The sequence below is a fragment of the Halichoeres trimaculatus genome, unplaced genomic scaffold (genome assembly GCF_033239565.1).
Source record: "Halichoeres trimaculatus isolate MK-OKI-2021-1 unplaced genomic scaffold, fHalTri1.1 fHalTri1_scaffold_3, whole genome shotgun sequence".
NCBI classification, from domain to species: Eukaryota; Metazoa; Chordata; class Actinopteri; order Labriformes; family Labridae; genus Halichoeres; species Halichoeres trimaculatus.
Window position 1 is genome coordinate 7,217,274 of NW_027437181.1, and position 21,561 is coordinate 7,238,834.

Here is a 21,561-nt window from a genome sequence, read left to right on the forward strand (position 1 = left end):
AATTTGGAAACAAATGAATGAAAAATTGAGTAAAATTATTGTATGAATGTAAAGAGTAGTTAACAAAACATGACAGCATTTCATGAAGCAGAAACAACATTTTTGCTTAATAGGAAAAAAAATAAAGAATGCAAAAGTGTTTAACCAAACCTTGTAAAATTTCACAAAGCTTTAGAAGAAATCAGGAAATACAAAAATATTTTTAATTGAACTGCAGTGACATCTTTGGCATGGATTTGCACACACACACCATTGTGTAGACATGACTCTTAACAAGGTGTTTGTTTGTTTTGGAAATTAATGAAATCAGGTCTTCTTTTTAATTCTAGGCGGAGAGGTAAGGTATTTATTTATCACTCACGTAGTCGTCCTGTGTGAACTGTTCAACAAGCCAACTGTGTCAGTTTGTACCGTAGTTTATTAGTCAACTATATTTATCACTACTCACAAACCGGTGCTGTGACATGTCTGTAATGTTTAACATTAGGTAATCCAGGTTATGTCTTGCCAGCCTGCCAATCAGAGCTAACGTAACCTCACTCTTCATTTTATTGATAGACTCTCAAGTTTGAACAGACCACTGCAGAATAACTGCTGACTGTGGGTTGGAATGGACATTATCACAAACAGCGTAACCTGTATTTTAGCTTTTAGCTCATGCTCTATCACTCTCCCATTTAGCTTTCTTCTGTTCAGCAGAGAAAAACACAAACCTCTCTTCTCTCCACCAACTTCATCAGCGAGGGCGCTGTTGTTAGGGCCTTTGATATGCCATAAATCAATTTGGTCCTGTCTGACTTGATCTGGAAGCAGAGAAATAACAGGAAATAGCAATCCATATTGATGCTAATAATCTCTTTTTAATTTGTGTAGTACCATCAGGCTAACACAATTCATAGGTAAGGAAGATGATTAGGGGCTCTAAAATGAAAATTTGGATGTTGGGCTGAAAAAATCCTCAACAAAATTGTCAAAATCAGCCTGTTTATTAAAATTCAGTCTGTGAGAAATAAAAACAACCTACCCTGAACAGGTGAATATTTGCCGGCTTTATTCCTTATTTGTACCAACTTGAGCTTCACTTTCTGCAGGAAGGGTGCATTGAAAAATCAAGATCCATCGTTGATATGCTAAATCAACGTGTAAATTTTATTTGATTTAAGCTAGTGATATATTCCTTAAAGCATGGGATAACCCTCTATCGGATCTTCTTTTGACCTGTAGTTTTAAATCCAAAGATACATTTAAAAAAAGCCTTCTGTATGTGCAGCTATATTGTACTCTTGAGTAATTGTGCAGGTGTCACGTCCTTACGGCTGCCCGGAACACAGGGAACAGTTTCTTTAAGCATGCTATTTTTCTTTGACGTGCTCAGCATTGACTGGAAGCTCTTCAAAACAAAAACAAACAATAACGCTGTCAGTAATTCATCAAAATGTTTATAATCCCTGAAACCAGTTCTGCAGCCAACCTGTTGTTCGGACACATAGCACTCATACCGCCCAGCCTGCAGCATCGCCCCCAGCCTGCCTGCAGCCCTATATAAGATGCTGCAGGTAGAGGAGGGAGCTGCAGAGGACCTGAAGTGGAGTTTGGGCATCATGGCATCCGTGCAGGTGCTCCTGCTGCAGCTGCTCCTCGTCTCACTGGCATCGGCGTCACACCACATGGGAGGAAGAACGCACTTCACCTACAGAGGACGAAACTCTGATGGGACATATTCGGTGAGTTGGTAAACTTTAACTTAAACTGTTTAAATCGACACAAAGTTAAAATGTTCTTGATCTTTGCATTTGCATCCCAAAAACCTCACCCTTCATGGTTGTGGTGGGTTAGTTTTAAGCTCCTGTGAGGAACTTTTTGTGTTTTGGGTTAGGCCCCCACTCTGGACAGAGGCAGATTTTGCACCTTCGATTGTTTCTTTCTTGAAGATATTAGACTCTAGCTGGTGGCACAAGGTTAATCAGGGTGTGCTTGAGTGCATTTGTTGTGCAATCTTGTTGAGACAAAAGGTACATAAGATTAGATCAAATCAGTCCCTTAATTATGTAATCGTGTTTTCTAGGTGTAGCACGTTCTGATCAAAGTGCCTGATCTCATTCCTTTTTTGAGCCGTGTGCACCAGGCAGACAGATTTCAGATTTCGGTTGTTTTTTTGATGACTTTGAGAGAAAAACTCCTCACAGTCTCTTAAATTATCCAATCCAATCCAATTCACTTTATTTATATAGCACATTTTAAAAAATATTTAAGTTCACCAAAGTGCTGCACAGTTAAAATAACATATGAGAATATCAATAAAAGAAATTAAATCAATTTAAATCACACATAGAAACAAATAAGAGTCATAGAAAAGGGGTTAAGACCATAAAAGACATAAAAGGACACGGATCACGCAACTCTCATGCTGAGTTAAAAGCCAAAGAATAAAAGCGAGTTTTAAGATGCAATTTAAAAGTCGTCAGGGTGGGGGATGTTTTTATTTTGAGTGGCAGATCATTCCACAATTTTGGAGCCACCACCAAAAAGGCTCGATCACCTTGGGACCACGAGGGGGTGTAAATATTTAAAAGGTCGGAGATGTACTGAGGTGCTGATCCTTGAAAAGATTTAAAAACAAATGATACAATTTTAAAATGAATCCTAAAATGAACGGGAAGCCAATGGAGGGACTCCAGGATCAGGGTGATGCGCTCATGCTTTAGTGCTCCTGTTAAAAGACGAGCAGCTGCATTCTGGACTAACTGTAAGCGCGTGAGAAAAGCCTGATTTACACCAACATAAGCTTTAAAACCAGACTGAAAAATGTCAAGGATGCCATGGTTACTTAAATATGACTGGATTTGTAAAAGCACAGCTTTCTCAAGGATTTTTGAAATAAAAGTAAGTTTGAGATTGGTCTAAAAATTGATAAAATAGAATAATCCAAATGAGGTTTTTTAATCAGAGGTTCTACTACAGCTTCTTTAAGATAAAAAGGAACACTGCCAGAGGACAGACTGCTGTTTATAATCTGTTGGACGTTAGGACCAATGGATTCCCACACCTCTTTACAAAGGCGAGGTGGGACAACATCAGAAGGAGAGCCAGCAGGTTTAAGCTGACTTACAATTTTTTGGAGAGTGGACAGAGACACTGGCTCAAACTGCTTGAAGTATAAGAAACAGAAGGGTCACACAAGGGTGGGAGTATGTGGGCTCTGATGTTTTTAACCTTATCTACAAAAAAGGCAAGAAACTGCTTGCAGATCTCAGAAGAAGTTTCCAGACAAGTGGACTGAGGAGCATTTAAAATGGAACCAACCGTTTTAAAAAGAACACGAGGATTATGAATGTTGCTTGAAATAATATCAGAAAAATGCTTAGTCTTTTGTTCCTTCATGACTTTCTGGTATTTTTTCCAACTGTCCTTCATAATTTCATATGAAACCTGAAGCTTATCTTTCTTCCACTTGCGCTCTGCCTGTCTGCACTCACGCCGAGCAGCACGAGAGACTTCATTCAGCCTTGGTAAACTTTAATACCTGAATAAGTCAAGTTTTTTATTGTAGCTTGGAGTCTCAGAACAGAAAATGAGGGATTCTGCCAACCGCAAATCAGGTTTACATCCACCACAGCCCAGTCATGTAGCCCAGGGTTATGAATTATTCCTATACACTTGGAATATAATACAATGATAACATGAAGTTCATGAGTTTACACAAAGTCAGAACACCAATTCTAATTATTGCTGCCATATTTTTTCAACAGGGAAACCTGAAACTCTTTTTTTTGTGTGCAATAGTCTGACTTTGGAGTTCATATCCCTCCCAGAGCAATATTCTCTATAACCCTCTTTCTTCTCTGTGTACATATCATACCTCTTGTGCACGCCTCATCCTGTGCTGTGTTTTTATTGCTTCCTTGTTTCATTGTTCTTCTATATAACTTTTAAACTGTTTTATATTCCTTATTTAGAGTGTTTATATTCTCTATTTTTAGACTGTTTATATTCTCTATTTAAATCTCTTAACCCTGAAAGAACCCGGCACAAGATTTCCTATGTGTCTGTGTCTTCCCTTGAGTCTTGAATCTGAAATCTTCTTGTTTTAGTCTTTATTCTGTCCCCCCGTAGTATCTTTACTTGATTTACTGCTCATAGAAAACCCCTATTTATTTTCTTTCTGGTGCTTTAAAACCCTTTATTTCACAGTCTCTGTCTGAAACATTTCTTTTTAGCTACTGTTTCTTTAAGGTGTCTGCTCCCAAACCCCCTTCACTCTGATTGGTCAACTCTTTGGATGCCTGTTCAGGGCAGACCTTCGTGATTGAGGTTTGAGCCCTCTGTTGACAGGACAGCTGTACATGTGGAATCAATGTTCCGTGACAATTAAAGTCTAACTATCAGTTAACAAGAGCATTTGCCCTGCAACATGTGAAAGACTGAATTGCACAGTTGATCACTTAATTAGCTGCCTCGTTTCTGTGATTTTAGACATTGGAAATAAGTTCTGAAAATATATTCTTTTTTTACACAGAAAGGTCTTTTGAAAAGTATGATTATTTACATGCACTCAGTTTTTTGTTGGGGTTTCTTTTGCATAAATTAATGCATCAACAGATTGTGGCACTGCTGGTTCTTTTGGCAGTGTTGGTAGGTGCCAAGTCCTGCTGGTAAAAGGAATAAGTATCAGAAGAAATATTTGTGAAATGAGTCAGTTTGTTAAGGATTACTCATGAAGAAAACTATTTAGGTTGATTGCTTTACAAAAGAGATAATTTAATCATTCAGCATCTATTTCTTTTCAAAATAAAAGTCACTGAGGATGACCTTTCCTTACCTCTGAACTGCTTTTGTTCTCCACAGGTGGACATTTACAACAGGGACACTTATGACCGCTGTACATCCTCACTCCACTGGTTCTGTTACCAGGGAAATTGTGGCACCATAGAAAAATACCACCCAAAAGCTACCATTGACAACAGCACCAACGCTCCATCCTATGAAAACCTCTGGTGTGAAACAGAAATGGTCCAAACGAGGCGTCTACCAAGTAACAGACCGTTTTATCTGAGGTGTGCTCTTGGATCGTCATACATGAGTGCTAGCCATATGATCCACAAACCTTCACAAACTCCTCCATTTGCACCGGCATTGGCTCAGACAATATTTAGCAGTAATTTACTAAACTCTGTTTTTATTTTCCCCCACACCAACCAGGGCAAGTAGCTGTTGTTGGATCCAAACACGTAATGCTGTCTACAACTGGAGACTTCTGTCAATGATTGATTTGGGGACAAGATACGACACCAAGGAACCAAACAGATCACCTGATGTTGGCATTCTGCCTTTCCTACGGTAAGTGTCTTTTGTTTTAGCATGAAGGAGTTGTAATAAAAGCTTTGAGTGGTGTTTTGAGCCCAATAGTGGTGGTCACATCAGAGGTATAACTTTTGTTAATTTGTCCACTGAAGAGTCCCTCAGAACTGCCCACGGACCTTCAAGCTTGTAAACTTTGATCCTGATGGTGACAAAGTCCAATGTCGATACGCTAATCTCTACAACATAGAGTGCAGCAGATGTGACCAACCTTCAGGCTTCAGCTTAAACAAGGTTAGTCATTACAGAGTTCAGGATACTTCATATTCATGTGCACTGAGCTTCCCTTTACACCTGACTTCTTGTATTGTTAGGAAACCTGCGTCTTACAGTACAACGGGGCCAGTTATGACTACAGGATTTTTGGGTTTGAGATGATGGTGGAAGACTTCCCAAGAAAGCCAGTCACTCTGACCTATTCAGACGGGCATCAGTCGGTCAGAGCTCCAATGTCAAGGTGGAAAAGGGGATTTGTCAACCCATATGCACCATATTATTACCAGCCTACAACTACTGCAACAACTTCAAACCAATGGCCCCGGAGAAGGTGGCAAACACATCTAGCAATGACCACAAACCCCAAGAACTGGAGAAGGTGGCAGCCTACAACTCCAGCAATGACCACAAACCCCCAGAACTGGAGAAGGTGGCAGCGTACAACTCCAGCAATGACCACAAAGACCCAGAACTGGAGAAGGTGGCAGCGTACAACTCCAGCAATGACCACAAAGACCCAGAACTGGAGAAGGTGGCAGCGTACATCTCCAGCAATGACCACAAACCCCAAGAACTGGGGAAGGTGGCAGCGTACAACTCCAGCAATGACCACAAACCCACAGAACTGGGGAAGGTGGCAGCGTACAACTCCACCAATGACCACAAACCCCAAGAACTGGGGAAGGTGGCAGCCTACAACTCCAGCAATGACAACAAAGACCCAGAACTGGAGAAGGTGGCAGCGTACAACTCCACCAATGACCACAAACCCCAAGAACTGGGGAAGGTGGCAGCCTACAACTCCAGCAATGACCACAAAGACCCAGAACTGGAGAAGGTGGCAGCCTACAACTCCAGCAATGACCACAAATCCCCAGAACTGGGGAAGGTGGCAGCGTACAACTGCAGCCCAACCCACAGCAGCACCAACCACAAACCAGTGGCCTTGGAGGTGGCAGCCTACAACTGCAGCCCAGCCCACAGCAGCACCAACCACAAACCAGTGGCCTTGGTGGTGGCAGCCTACAACTGCTGCACCACTTGTTGCATCATACGAACCTTTTAGCAAACTACCGCTGCACTTCTCCCTCCTTGGTGAGTCAGCCTGTAGCATCAGTGACATCAAACTCTACTTTTTAACCACTTATTATTTTTTAGGACTGATCTTCTCCACCCACATACTCATTGTGATGAGCTCCAAATAGGGCTGGGGGATATATATCGAATATATACTCGATGTATCGCTGGTTTTTGCATGAGATGTAAAAAATGACTATATCCCAACCATCGAGTACAAACAGCAACCTATATGTTTTCAGAGGTCGGAACGTAATTTTCCCCAGTGATTTGCTTTTCTCACTTTCTGCAACTCAGCTGGTGCTCCTCTCACAACCAACACCACGCTCCCTCGCCCACCCAGAAAAATTCTCCAGTGCATGTGTGTTTTGGTATTGGGGGAGGAGGGAAAAAGTCGCTTATCAGTCACGAGTTGTGGGATCTCGGGGCTTGTTTTCGAGAGTGTAGTTGCTTATTTGGGTTTGCTTTGCTGCCCGTGTGATCCCTGATTCTCTCCCAACTCTCCTCAATGGGAAACAAATGTGACGTGTTTTTGAGTTTCACTTTCGCTTTTCTGTGCACTCTGCCCCTTCCTCCTTGCTGAGTGCCGTTCGGTCACGGCATTCAGCTGTGCACTGCTCGAAACAAGACGGAAGATGAGTTTGATGCTATTTTACAGCTGAATACCAAAAATACTGCAAGCCGGGACAAACCCAAACCCAAAACAATTCAACCAGACCCCAGGCTCTCCAAGTGTAATATAATAATATAATATAATATAATATAATATAATATGATATAATATAATATAATATAATATAATATAATATGATATAATATAATATAATATAATATATTATAATATAATATAATATGATATAATATAATACAGTAAAATATAATATTATATAATACAATATAATATAATATAATATAATATACATAAAGTTTGGTTGAAAATAAAAGGTTTGCTAAACTTTACCTGATTGAGATTTCCCCTTTTTGCATTCAAATTTTAAAAATCCAAATAAAAGGTCTGCTTGAATCATTGTACTGATGTCATTTTATGCATCAAAGGGTTGGATTTAACATTAACATAGTGATTTAGAGGAGAAATCAGAATATGAAGATACATATCGTGTATCAATATATAGCCCAAAATATATCAAAATATTGGATTTTGGCCATATCTTGCAGCCCTAGCTCCAAGGTTGTTCTATCTTGATGAAAAACAAAACACAAGGGATAGCGAAACGAGTTGGTTAAAATTGTAGACTATGAAAAAATGGACTAGGTTTGCTTGGCTCAAAGTTAAAAACTGCTTCCCCTAGTGACTGCCTCCCTGGTCATTCTGGAGGAGCTATGATCAAACTTTGAGAAATCAAACACCTGGTAGAAAAGTTTCTCACATCTTTATGCTGTGGTGCCATGAGGATAATATTGGGCTGCACTGCATCAAGTCTTTTCTTTTTCCTTAGTTATTGGAGGTTAAAAACAGGGATTTATGTCACATTTATAGATGATTGACAGCTACTGATTTTGTCAAGTGTTTTCAGGAATAGTGAGATAAGTCGAGAGGGAGAGCCAAGAAGAGACTAGACTTTCAAAAGAAATAAAAATGTGTCACCCGGCTCCACTCAGATTCGCAGACTCTGGTACACAATGGCAGCATCCGGTTTTAAAACTGTACAGTGGTGAAAGGCGGAGCTACACAGTCCATTCTACATATATACAGTCAATGTTTCAAACATTTCCAGAGCTAAATACTTCCTGTGGCCCAACAGAGTAGATTATGGAAAACAGCACAAGATCAGGAGAGGGCAGAAACACAACAAAGGTCTTTCAGTAAAAATGACACCAAAGAAGGAGACAGACAAGCCATGTAGCACTGAAGTTAGCCTGTTAGCATGGAGGATATTTGGCCTGTGCTGCTTTTTGGTAAATCTGATTCTCTACCATAGCCTATCAACCTATTGATTGAAAGGCAGCCTGTTGGCAGATTATTTGACTGGTTTCCCTTCTGCAGACATCAGAGATCCATTTCTGATCGTCAGAGTTGTTATACATGGCCTTCATAAACATATGATAAATGTTGAAAATGTGGTTTTATTCCAAAAAGTTTGCATGTAAACTAATTTTTGCATCGGTTGTATTTTAGCCATAAGATAACAATGTCATATGAGTCATCGACACCAGCCACTGAAAAACCTGATGACCTGGACTAATTGGACTTTCTCTTTTGACTCAAGTGGACAAACCTGTGCCATCATGTGCACCTGGGCTCTACCTGCCAAAGTTTGTCAGCCCAACGCCCGCCAACGGAGGGCGCATCCATGCAGAGGTCGACAAAGAAGTGGAGATCAGAGTCAAAGCACAGACAGCATACTCAGTGTAAGTGAGAATCAGATCAACTTGTCTGCAAACGTTACTTACATCAAGTAATAACGTGGACGGACCCTTTGTTTTCATGCAGAATTGATAACATCATCTTCAGCGGGCCGCAAAGGACCAGAAAGCACAAGAACACCCACAACGAGTTCCTTATCACGTGGACACCAAAACCAGACGACCTGGGACACCACTACGTGATCTGCTTTGCTGTGGAAGCTAAGAGGGGGTGAGTCTTTGGTTTGTTTCTTTTAGAGTGAGAGGATAAATGAGAGTCAAAGATTTTGACTATCACCTTTGAAAAAATGTTTTTCAGGTCTGATATCTACCAGTCAGACATGAGGTGTGTCATTGTGGACGTTGGGAAGAAGACCGGTGAGTCGATTTTTCTTCGAGAACTGTCCAATCAGAGAGAGGGGGGTTTGTGAGGCAGGGAGCCTTAAAGAGACAGTGTTTCAGAAAGAGGCTAAAATAAGATTTTTCTAAAACACCAGGGGGAGAAAAGACTTAAAATGCTCAATACCCCCTCTTTAAGGGTTCTCCACAGTAATTTTAACTAAGTATAATTCCTGTATTTGTTAGTTTACTTGCTGTTGTTGAACAATTTTTGAGAACTTCTGAAAGGAAAGTAATTTTGAGATGCAAGACATGTATGTTTCCAACAATCTTGCACCCTAATTTAAATAAAAAAGCTCTGAGTCCATGCACTGATGAACAGCAGCTTAATAAATACAACCCCTTTCTCTTTAACTCCAGTTGAAGCCAAAGTGATCTGCAGTGAGTCCACAATGAGAGTGGAGGTGGCCAAATCTTCATTCCCTCGCCTTCATGAGGATCATCTGCGTCTCAGTGACCCGTCCAATGTTGTCTGCAGCCTGCAGACTCACTCCAACAGCTCTCATGTCATCGCCATCATCCCCCTGAACGGCTGTGGCACCCAGATCGAGGTAACAAAGAATCATTCGTTGCTTGTCTTCGCTGGTTTTTCTTTTGAAGCAATGGGAAGTCTGAATGCGTTGCCTTTTGCTCCAGGAAGATGACGAGTACCTGAAGTTCAAGAACGAAATCACCACGTTCGATAACCTCAGAGATGTGGTCACCAGGAAACACCTGCTGGAGGTTCAGTTCTACTGTCAGTACCCCAAACATGGAAACGTGACTCAGAGCTTCCTGGCGCACAGGAAGAGCGTCACCGTCTGGGAGAAAGGCATGGGCAAGTTCACGTACCAGTTCGAGTTTTATTCCGATTTGCAGTTCAGGACCATGATGGATCCCAACTCCTACCCTCTGGAGTACGACTTGGGGGACCGCATCTACATGCAGATCGAGGCAACAAGTTCAGTCAACAACACCGAGCTGTTTGTGGAGTCCTGCAGAGCTGCACCGTACGACAATCCAAACTACAAGCCGGTCTACAGCATCATCGAGAACGGGTGAGTACAATTCATGTTCGCTGCAGCACCTATACAGGCCTCTACAGGACTACGAGGTTTGAAATCTGTTGTTCTCTCTTCGTAGGTGCAAAGTGGACCAGACGGTCCAAAACCACACCACGGACCATGGGAAGCAGTTCAGGTTCAGCATGGAAGCTTTCAAGTTCATCGGTCTGCACGACCAGGTGAATGAAATGTGTTTCCTGGTGTTTTAAAGCACCTGTTGGGCACTGTGGTTTTGTTTTGAACTTAGCGCCCCTTGTGGACACAGGCAGCACATTTCCTCACCAACTATAACCAAATCAAGTCTTTAAACTGGAAGTGTGTTGGCTGCGTGAGTTGTCGCAGTTCACCTTTTTTTTCCAAAGCGGTTTACAGACAAAAAGCAGAGAGGGGAACTCCAACATAAATTTTCTCCTGTAACCTGTCATGTGACTCTTGAAACGCTGTCTTCAAAGCCTATTCTACATCTTGGGATGCTGTCAGATTTTGTAGTGGTTTCAGAAGTATGTCTTAACAGAAAACAGTCTTCGTTGAGGTCAAAAACTCCAGGCAGCAATGAGAGCCAAGAGTGATATCTGGCATGCCACTTGTGACTGAGAGGCAATTCCCCAATGGCATATTCCAGTTTTCAAAGTGGAATATGCCAGTTTCATCAGCGGTATGCCACTCGTCTCAGGCTGGTATATTCCTTTTTATATCACCAGGTGCTGATCTAAAAAGGCATGTCTTCATCAGGCTGACTGTTGTTTTCAGTTTTTATCGACAGTCATAATATTAGCAGTACCGAGGATCTTGAACTAGCTTTAACACAGCACATGACTTTGTGAAGGGTGGTGTTGTCTTTTTAATGAACTTTCACTGAATGGTATGAAAGTAATAAAGTTCATTGATTTGACTTAATGCTACATACATGTGTACAGTAGGTGGCAGTAGGCAGTAGTATGCCAAAAATCCCATTCCTATAACGCACGGCGCTAACGCTGTTTTAATTTGCTGGTGGCAGGTTTTGGTGAATTACTGCCATCTACTGGAATTAGTCATCATTATAACTACAATACAACAACACTAACATTAGACAGTCTGTGAGATATAAATGACCACTCATTTACTTTTTAACCACACATAGATTCAATTCTCGTGGTTTTCTATCAAAAATGAAAAAGTCAATCACTTCCAGATTTATTTTTAGTAAAAGATACAACTTTTTGTGTAAGATTAAAAATGAAATACAACGACTCTGCTGTGATATGATTAAAAAAAAACAACTAAAATATTCTGATCTACTTATAGTTTGTTTAATACATTTAAAGCCAAAAGAATCCATCAGCAGTAGTTCTGCTTCCCGAAACTGGAAAACCAGAGCAGTATACTACATTACAGACCCAACATTCACATGTAGTTTGTAGTAGGTGGTTTGGAAAACAGCAGTGTCTAGGCTAGGCTAGGCTGATGCTAACAAAGTTAGCAATATCCAAAAATCACATAATACCATTTGTTTGCATTACTGCTAAAAATACATTATCAATACAAAAAAAACTGAGTTAGAAAATGGAATATAACAGTCTTAGAAAAGTGTATTATATTCTATATACAATATTCTAAAAGGGACTGGCATATCCCACTTAGCTGCAAGTGGCATGCCTAGGTTAACCTAGGTAGGTGCCTAGGTTAATGTTAATCAAAGACAGACACAAAAAGGGAAATACACAAGGGGAGACATTTCTTTTAACCTGATTTTTAGTAATGTAATTGGTCACCTGGGAATGAGATGATCCATCAGCAAAGACTCAAAGAGCAGTGAAAGTGACCTCATTTTCTAAATAACTGTCTCAGAATAAAAGTAAGACTTGCAAAAGGGTCTCCAATTCTTCTTCACGAGCCAAACACAGCACACAGAAGATTATGCAAGCCTTCTGTTTTTTAGATCTTCTCCTCTGTTGTGCCCAAACGGTGGAATGAATTACCTAATTCTGTACGATCTGCAGAGTCTCTTTCTACTTCAAGAGATGTCTGAAGACTTATCTTTTCTTATCTTTGTCCCAAGGGGTAGAATGAGTCAGAAGGTCTCAGGTCCAGCTCTTAGTAAATATTCAGCTCAGTGTGATCTGCTAACATGTGTGTATCTGCTCACTTAGTGACAGCATGTCCTGTTGTATTCAGGTGTACATCAGCTGCTCAGTCTTGATGTGTAAGGCAGGGGACCCCAACACCAGGTGTGCAAAGGGATGCATGAACCCTAACAGTTGGCACAGAGGAAAGAGAGAAGCTGTCACCCAGAGCTCGCCTCACCTCGTTTCCCAGGGTCCTCTACGCTTGGCCAGATCAGCAGAGCGTGCAGACAGTTCAGGTGAGAAAACTTCAGCTTCTGCCTTTACAGCTGAATTGTTTGGGACTGAATTTGACTTTGGACAAGGTCAAACTCAAGCTGTGTATTTCCTCCTCTGCAGCGATGAACCTGAATCTGAACATGGTCTTCGTGGCTGGATGTCTTCTTGCAGCCGTTGGTATGATCAGTGGAGTGGTCCTGTACAAATCCAAAATGTCCAAGGTCAGATACAAGCCTCTGAGCACGACTGAAAGCTGAGACCGTGACACAAGAAGGAGACATCCGTATTAATCAGGCTTTGTGCAGTTGTTGGGTTTTTATCTGCATATCAGGGATAATGGGTGACATATATTTCATAAAGTTCACATTTAAAGGAAGGGATTAGTATCGACTTCAATAAATCTGTTTACAGATTTAAAAAAGCAAATAGACCCTTGTTTGAAAAGTTTGGTCTGCAGAATGAAGAAATGTTTCCTACCTTCTATAAGTTTGTTCACAGGTGAAGGAATTTGAATCAGCTCTTAAAGTATGATGATCATCTGGCACTGCAGCTGCTGGGCGATTATTCATCTGTGTGTTTTTCAGTTCTGAGATATAACATATCTTTAATGGTGCTTCGGACGAAATAACTCAATGCAAGTATCCTCATGAAACTGTGTTTTAATCAAGTTATGTTGCTTAAATTAATGATATTGTTATACTACATTTACTCATGAATCAATAAAGATTGATCTTTCCTCACATCTGCCTCTTAAATTCTTACGAACGTTCACAGCTAACGCACCTTTCGGAGTGCAATAAATGAACCTTTAAACTATCAAAACAAGGAGCACAGGTGACTGGTCTGGGTCACAACCCATAGAGTTTGCTCTCAAGTGGGTGGCCCGGCTTGGGTCCAGCCTATCTTTCCCCACTCTCACCTTGTTTTCTACTCTATTCACTATCCTCTCCTATCTCATAAAAGGCACGACAAAGCCCCCAAAATAACCTAAAAAAATTAATAATGAAAATAAAATGTCACGAAAATGAAGCACAGGTTGATTATCAATAATTATTATTTCAGTCAAGAACACTCGTCATACATTGAACCATTTTTGCCAAATGGATACAGATAGAATTTGCATTGAAGCTCTGCTTTTCAGAGTACTCCCTGGGTTAGCTGAGCAGCCTGTTCTAGCTCTCCAGGTAGTGCAGCAAAACCCCCATACAAACATACAGATTAGAAAGATGCATACAGACCAATAGGAAACATTGTGTTTATAGGAGAAGGCTGGGGTGAAGGAGGAATCATTAAGACAGCAGCAGCTAAGTAGCAAAAAGGTAGCAGGGATAAGACACGGCCTTGTCGTTAGACACACGCTGTGATTGGTTGAGTGGGGTTAGAAGTTGAACATCAGCCTGTCAGCTCATCACAGCTGGGCGTATGACTTCCGTGTCCTACATGAACGTACGCAAACTCCATGTTCATAATCAAATTGAACTGAATTTTTGCAACTAATATGAAACTTTGACTTTAAGGCACTCTGCTTGACTAAAAGCCAAAAACCTGATGCCCTAGTCATTGTGGAATAGCTCGTTTGGCTGTAGCGTTAGCCGCATGCATGACTGTGAACAATTGGCCAGTTAACCTATGACAACATGAAAGCAACCATTATGTCATAACGCCTCCTAGAAAACCCCATCCAACAAATTCAAATTGCACATGCCTACTACGCGTAAACAGCAATAAACCTGGCGAGGTGTTAGGGTGTAACTGAGGGAAGTTTAAAAAAAATACAATATTCAGTGAAAGAAATGTGTATTTTATTACAAGAATACAGAATGAACAAACAGCTGTTATCAGCCAGTCAAAGGAAACATTTGGCGACCATCAGAAGAGTAAATGCGTGTGGTGTTTCCAAGCACACGGTAGAAAACCTCAAAAATTAAAATAAGCAATATAGAAGCTGCTCTGTGGAACAAGCACTGAAGCAATGCCCCCGAAACTCTACAAATAACTCGACAAGCAGCTGTTTCATGAACTCCAACATTTCACCACACACATCTTGGAAGGACCCAGACACAGAAAAGCAAAGAGCAAAGCAAACTTGCAAAACTGTTGTGTTACCTTAATCTGAATTTGCTGTACGGCTCCGTATAGTCATACTTTTCTAAATGATTAGTTTTCTCCCTAAATATCAGTTGTCTTTGCATATTTTGTCTTAAACAGTAACACATAAGCATGATGTCCACCTTTAAACAGACGAACAGGTGCGGTAGTCTACCTCCATTTTTTTCACCATTAGTACACATGGTTGTTTTCCTCGCCAATGGCTGGACTTGCCCTGGTCTGAAGTACTGCTGGATCTGTGATCTGGCTCAGAAAGGTGGAGCACATGAGTTGAAATCCTCTGTTTCGCTGACGGTGGACTTAACCTTGTTATCAGCTTATCCTCCTCGGGGCCACTTTAACAGTTTAACCTGAGGCCTGGAGCAACATGCTACCTGCTGAGAGAGAGTATCAAACTCTGAAAACACAATACAGGCACGCTTTGAGTCAAATAATCTTCATTTATTTACCTGATATTGTTTTATTGGGAAAGACTTAAGTTGTTTTAATGTTAGCGTCAAGATCCATGGGAGCAAAACTTGGTCCAAAACATTTTTTTTTCTGTTTCTTATTGTTCCTCAAACTGTGTGATGAAATTACAGAAAGTGTTTTGAAGGAAGTGATAATTGTATCAGTGTTTGTTTTACTCTTTTGGAGTAAACTGTTTGCCTATCACATCATATTAATAAAACTAAGCATTTAAAGCAGCAGCTCTTCTAGTCTGTTACAGGAAAAGTAATTAGTAAGTTTGGACTGTTTGCTGCTCTTTAATTCCAGCTGCAGCGATCCACAGGTCATCCGTCACACCTTTAGGATGAGATTCAATCTCATTTTCACACGGACCAACGGCAGCTGCTAATCCTGCTGCAGGAGCACAAAACCAAAAGCCTTGAGCCAGAAGGAAATTATTAATTAACAGCAACACTTCATAAGTCCTCTTGTCTAAGATTTATCAACTCTGTTTTGTACTTTTGCATTAAATCAGCGTCATGACCTGCACCGTAGGTCTGTGTTGCTCTTTTTCAATGCAAAAGCCCATACACATCGTCTCGGGACTGGAACTATACATCCACAAGAGGCAGACTGCAAAGCCCTGTTTTTCTTCTGGATCTTGTTCCCCATATCTATTACAATTCCTAACCAACACATATCAGCTGTACATTTCACCCTCACAGTTGGTGATAGTGTACATGGGAATTGTAGTCCTCGCACAAGACCTTGTTTTCTCTGCGTCCCAGTACTGTGATCCAGCCTGGAGCAAAAACCCACACACCAAGAAGGTAGATGCCTTCCAGGTTGTGACCGGCTACATGAAGTCCACCCCCATGTTCTACCCACCAGCCCTTGCAGGAATCGGCCTACCTGGCCTACAGTGAGGGCAAGGAAAGCCAAACAACACCACCGGCACAACACAGTCAGCCTCTCAAAGCAGGCTTAAGTCCCATTCCCTCCAATGGTGGCTCAAGAGCTGCTCATTTCCATCCCCTAGGACTTGTCTGTTAAGGCCGAGGTGGCCACAGCTTAAAAGCAAGAGTGGAAGTCGACACGACAGGCACATCCTCACCGGTACATCCAAGACCCTGGGAATGGCGTTGAATGAAAACTGCTACCCCGTTGACAATAGACTTTCTTCAAGGTTGATTCATGCTTGGGGTCTGTGCAGCTTTGTGCGGATGAATGGTGTTGTTGTCGCACCTATGTCCCCTTATGTGGTCCTTTTCATGCAGTAAATTTTTGGAGTTGCACTGTTGCACTGTTCACTTGAAAATTTCTAACCTGTGAGACGGAGACACACGGACAAGATGGTGGAAGAGCTTGATCTCCTAGTGGTTGAACTGCAGAAATACAGCCATTTGCATGACTCTTTACACAGAGATCACCGTGATAACTGAGTGGTAAATAATCAATGGCAAAACTGTTGCCACTCGTGGCAGAGAAGAGGAATTGGTTGGAAGAACCTGGAAAAATCTCTGGGACAGATATGGAAATGTGTTGTAAACCAAGGCAAATTTCTTCGGCTCTCGTTTAGTATTCTGGTAAATGTGCGTTTGTGATACACCGCCCCCTGCAGTTTGGGAATAGACGCCAATGGATGTTGCGCTGGGTGTTTAAAAGCATAAAAGCCGCATGTGTTTTCTCATGTTTTCTCATGTTCACGCTGAAAGCATAACACAGCCTTTAACCACCTTCACATGGAGGTTGGCTGCTTTGGGTTGTCAAGGTGAAGGTGGGGTCTGTGGGACTGACTGCTAACCACATCACCAACACCTGCTCCCTGTACGGACCACCTTCTGAGGAGGGCCTTTTCTGACAAGAAAAGGAGAAAGAAGTAGTCTTCATCCTGGGCTTTATGACTAGTTTTGTCCAGAGGGGGGCGCCAGAATCAACCTAAAAGAAAATTTCATACAGTGATTTTAAAGAGGGGCATTTTTTAGGCATTTTTCTGTCCCTCTTGTGTATTTTTGAAAACCCTTATTTCAGCCTCTGTCTAAAACACTTTTTTTTTTTTTTTAATTTTTTTTTTTTAGCATTTGTCTCGTTAAGACTCCCTGCTACCCCCTTCCCTCTGATTGGTCAGGCCTCTGGAGGCCTATCAGGGGTGATGTTTTGAGCAGTTTACAGACAGATTCAGGGATTCCAGCTTTTTTACTTATGTACGTTTAAATATGGAAAAGCAGAATGATGTTGTTTTCAATTGGGGCCACTCTACCAATTCTATCCAGAGGGGGCACCAGAATCAACCCAACATGATATTTTCTTACCACAACCTTGAGACAAACCACATTTTAGGAGTTTTTCTTAGCTCTGACTGTGAGACTACCACAAAAATATTGAAGTCAAGCCCAAACCCTTGCTCAAATGTAGATATTTCCCTTTTTTATGAGTTGTGTCGACTTTGGGAGGTGTTAAACAACCCATTGGCTGTTGGTGGTAAATTGTTTAATTCACTCAACGTCCTGCCTTTGACTTAAATAAACACCTTGTTTCATAATCAATCATCCAAGGAGGAACTATTAATAACATAACCACAAACACTTAGTGATAAGCTGGTCTAAACTTGTCTGTGGAACATCACCTTCATCTTAATTCAAGGTAAAAGGATGAATCTGGTGTTCATCGTCTCAATGAATGGAGGAGAAAACAGCAACCAGGAGGCTTTCTGCTTGAATCAGAGTCTCTTAGTGTGGTTTTATTTTGTTTTATAGATTACCTGTCAGTGGGTTTTATTATTTAGACTGTGGAAAGTGTGGTTGTGCTGAGGTTACCTGTACGTTCCAGCTTTTGGGAGTCTAATCCGAGCCCCTGTCCCATCTCGTCCTGTCTCCCTGTCCTTCATTTCCCTTGTAATCCTGTTAGCGGAGCTCCATCCTAATCCTCCCACAGTGTTTGATCCCTTCAGGCGTTCACTGGTTCTGCGGGGCAGCTCGGTGGGATGCTGATGGACCCTGACTGAACGACTCAGGTAAGACCCCAAACACAGGGACAGACAGACCCCTCCCACTCATACCTCTGCTTCACATCTGCAGAGCTGTTCGCTTTGGAAACCCAGATCGGCGCTGTGCTCGGTAATTTATTCGATTCATCCAGCGCTTCTTCTCCTAACTTTGGGATTTTTTTGGAAAACAGAAGGGCATTGTGGGTAATATGTGTAGTATGTTTATTTCTCTGCTTTTTATTTTGTTTATTGCCTGTGCTGTGGTTGTTGGGTTTAAGTATGACAGATAGCAGTACCTAAGTCTTTAATGATCCAGTAATCCAGAGCTCTCATGTAGTATTAACCCGTCTAATCGAGCTGGATATCAAATAGTCCACCTGAAGATCCACATCCAAGAACCATGTTTAAAATGTAAAATATTAGTGATGTTTGCAGGAGTTACAGAGGTTGTTGCAGAGGTAAGGTTGGTTTTCAGTGTGTTTTGTGAAGGGGAAAAGGTTTTAGTGTCCAACAAGAGCTTTGCTTTACTCAATGAGAGTTTTCTGCACTTTCAATTGTTAACTTTCTGTTTCCTGTTTTATTTGGTACTTCCGACTTCCTGTATCAGGTTTAGTTTTACTTCCTGTTCTTGTGTCCCTCTTCTTTGATCACTTTCATTAGTTTTATTATTTTTTTATCGTCTCACACCTGTGTGTCTGCTTAGTCTCTGTGTTTCTTTACTTCTCTGTCGATTCCCAGCATCTTGTCATGTCTTGTCTTACTCCAGTGTTGTGCTCCAATGTTTTTCCTGTGCTCTTAATACGCGCTTCTAGGCTGTTTTTTTTTTGTGGACCAAAACAAAAATGAGGTCTAAAAAATCCAATTTGAAATATGATTTGTGATTTTTGGCTTAAAAAAATGTTTTTCTATGACTGTTGACAGTAACTCCAGTGATGTGACAAAAGAATGACTGTCACGTGGATCAAAAACCCAACAAAAAACAATCTTACCTAACTAAAATACAAGCTCTGATCTTACTGGTTAATTCACCGACGTATAAGTAAACCACATGGCTAGTGATGTCAGATTGCCTCATTTATTGGCTGGTAAAATGGTTTAATTGTTACATTTTTAACTGCTAGTTGACATAAATGTAATTCATTGGTGATGAAGAACCAAATTTCGTTGCAAACACTGAAAACTTATTAAGGGTTTATGTCTTATTTTTAGTAAAACTTGGCTTATCAGACTTGATCTTTGTCACATTCATCTGGGAAGTCCAGAAAAAATGTCTTATTTCAAAATGTTAAAAGATAGAAAATGACTAAATGACTGCTAATTGGTAATGAAAAAAGTACTTGTTTAGATCCTTGAAACAGAATTCAAGTATAATTTTTGTCTCTCAAAATCTTGAATTAAAACACTTTTTTGGACTTGTCTAGTCTAATAAGTCAACTTTTACTAAAACCAGACATAAAACTGTAGTTGGATTTCAGTTTTTGCAGAGTATAGTTTGTTTAAAAAAAAAAATCTACTTACAGTTAATATTCAATACTGGAGCTCATGGACCCAAAACACAACATTTAACTTCACTAAACTGAAATCCAATATCTGCGTTTATTTTCTCCAAGTTTTAAAATTACTGAGCCGTAAATAAGCTACATTCCTGACTGACTTTCCTATTTACTGACTGTTAAATTGTTTTAAATTGCTGACACGCAGACAATATTTATCAATTGCTAATTTACAAAGAAGTGACTACTGTCTTACTTTTGAAATATATTTTTCTTTAGTTTTACTTCATTCTGGCTGTACAGCTGCTAACCTGTGACTGTAGCCACTCCAGAAGCCAAAAAAGCTGTTGTCAAAGCAGAAATTAATCTATTTACAGCCTGGTTCAAAAAACATCTCCTATCTGAATCACTATTTTACTGTCGGCACGCACTGTACGGGGGGTGAAATTATTTCTAACTCGGTGGTTCAGAGGATATTAAGATTACGATTGGCCAATCAGAGGTACAGCCTAGGATCTCGTGACCGTCAGTCGCCCTATAGCTGTACGCGAAGCCCCTGCCACTACCAATATGGCAGCGATAGCCGATGTGCTTTATTTTCTGTTTCAGTAACAGACGGGTGACGTCAGGGAGACTACGTCCATGTTTTATACAGTCTATAGTGATACCTGGTTTGAATTCTGTGAGATTCAGTACCCCCCAAAAAAACAGTAGAAGAAGTTCTTCAACATAATAAACAAAATTAAGGTCACGTGCAAACTTTGAGAGGTTAAACCAGCAAAGCATAAGTAAACAATAACTCTTCACAGATAGCAAGGCTCCAAGCAGAAGGAGCAGGAACTAATCGATTAATCATCCCAATGATTATTCAAGTAATAGTCTTATAGTCCCCGATGGCGACTACAGAGTAAAAACGCTTCAGATGTTCATCAGTACTATCTTAATCCAACAGCTGATCGTAAGTGGGAATGAGAATTTTAAGCATTTTTATGATTTGAGAGTCATCGAGGACTTTTCCAGGATTAATCGATTAATCAAATAGTCATTGGGAACTATTCCAGGATTAATCGATTAATCAAATAGTCATTGGGAACTATTCCAAGATTAATTTATTTGACATCAGCAACTATTTTAAGACTAACTGCATAGTCATCACGAACTAAGTGCCAGTTAATGGAATAGTTATCCGTAACCGTGCGATGATTAACTGGTTAGTTACTGCCTGTTCTGCTGTGTGCCTCATGCTCTGTGCAGAGTTACTGTTAACTTATGTTATGCTAGTTTTCTCTGGTTCCATATTTCAGAGAATCTAAACCAGTTTTACTTGAACCCAGCTTTAACCCTTTCACCTTCTTCTGTTTTTAATCAGCAAACAGCTCCATAAGGGCTGAAGTCACTGGATAGCAGGCCTGCTTTCCTGCTTTGACAGTTTACTTCTTGATCCAAATGTTTGACTAGCTGATTGACTCGATAACTTTCCAATGCACTAATTCAAAGTCATTTTTAATCCCCAAGATGGTCTCATGAGTGACTGGTTTGGACAGATGAAGAGGCCTTTCATAGAACACTGGTTTGTAATTACTGGTTACCAACAAAAAACTGGCCACACATGAACTGGAGTGTAGCGTAGGGTTAAAAGGCTTACTGGAAAGTGAAAGGAACCAGCTGGATACCAGTATGAAGGATGTACGGACGTCCAGGAGTGCAGGCGTCCTGCCACAGACCGCCTGCAGAGGATTAGGGTCATGACTCGTCGAGTGTAA

The 21,561-nt window shown here is 40.8% G+C and overlaps 2 protein-coding genes across 2 annotated transcripts in view; both read left to right on the top strand.

The window, feature by feature from the left end:
• The first annotated feature begins 6,077 nt into the window (after window positions 1-6,077).
• Window positions 6,078-13,038, top strand: LOC141787802 (ZP domain-containing protein-like). The gene is made up of 11 exons (XM_074666474.1): window positions 6,078-6,114; window positions 6,198-6,526; window positions 6,597-6,669; window positions 8,880-9,021; window positions 9,104-9,247; window positions 9,335-9,393; window positions 9,775-9,965; window positions 10,051-10,451; window positions 10,537-10,636; window positions 12,615-12,801; window positions 12,902-13,038. The coding sequence occupies exons 1-11, from the start codon at window positions 6,078-6,080 to the stop codon at window positions 13,036-13,038; spliced, it is 1,800 nt and encodes a 599-aa protein (XP_074522575.1).
• A 5,199-nt stretch (window positions 13,039-18,237) lies between these two features.
• cngb1a (cyclic nucleotide gated channel subunit beta 1a) overlaps window positions 18,238-21,561 on the top strand; it is a 35,078-nt gene continuing 31,754 nt past the window's right edge. Inside the window, exon 1 of the mRNA XM_074666475.1 lies at window positions 18,238-18,332. The gene's annotated coding sequence lies outside the window, so the exon portion shown is untranslated. The remainder of the gene's footprint in view (window positions 18,333-21,561) is intronic.

What these genes read in the sequence shown, in the direction of transcription:
- LOC141787802 (XM_074666474.1), top strand. Translation starts at nt 6,078, where the DNA reads ATGACCACAAAGACCCAGAACTGGAGAAGGTGGCAGC. An exon ending in GCACAGACAGCATACTCAGT is followed by an intron (nt 9,022 to 9,103) that starts GTAAGTGAGAAT and finishes GTTTTCATGCAG; the next exon opens with AATTGATAACATCATCTTCA. An exon ending in GCTGTGGCACCCAGATCGAG is followed by an intron (nt 9,966 to 10,050) that starts GTAACAAAGAAT and finishes CTTTTGCTCCAG; the next exon opens with GAAGATGACGAGTACCTGAA.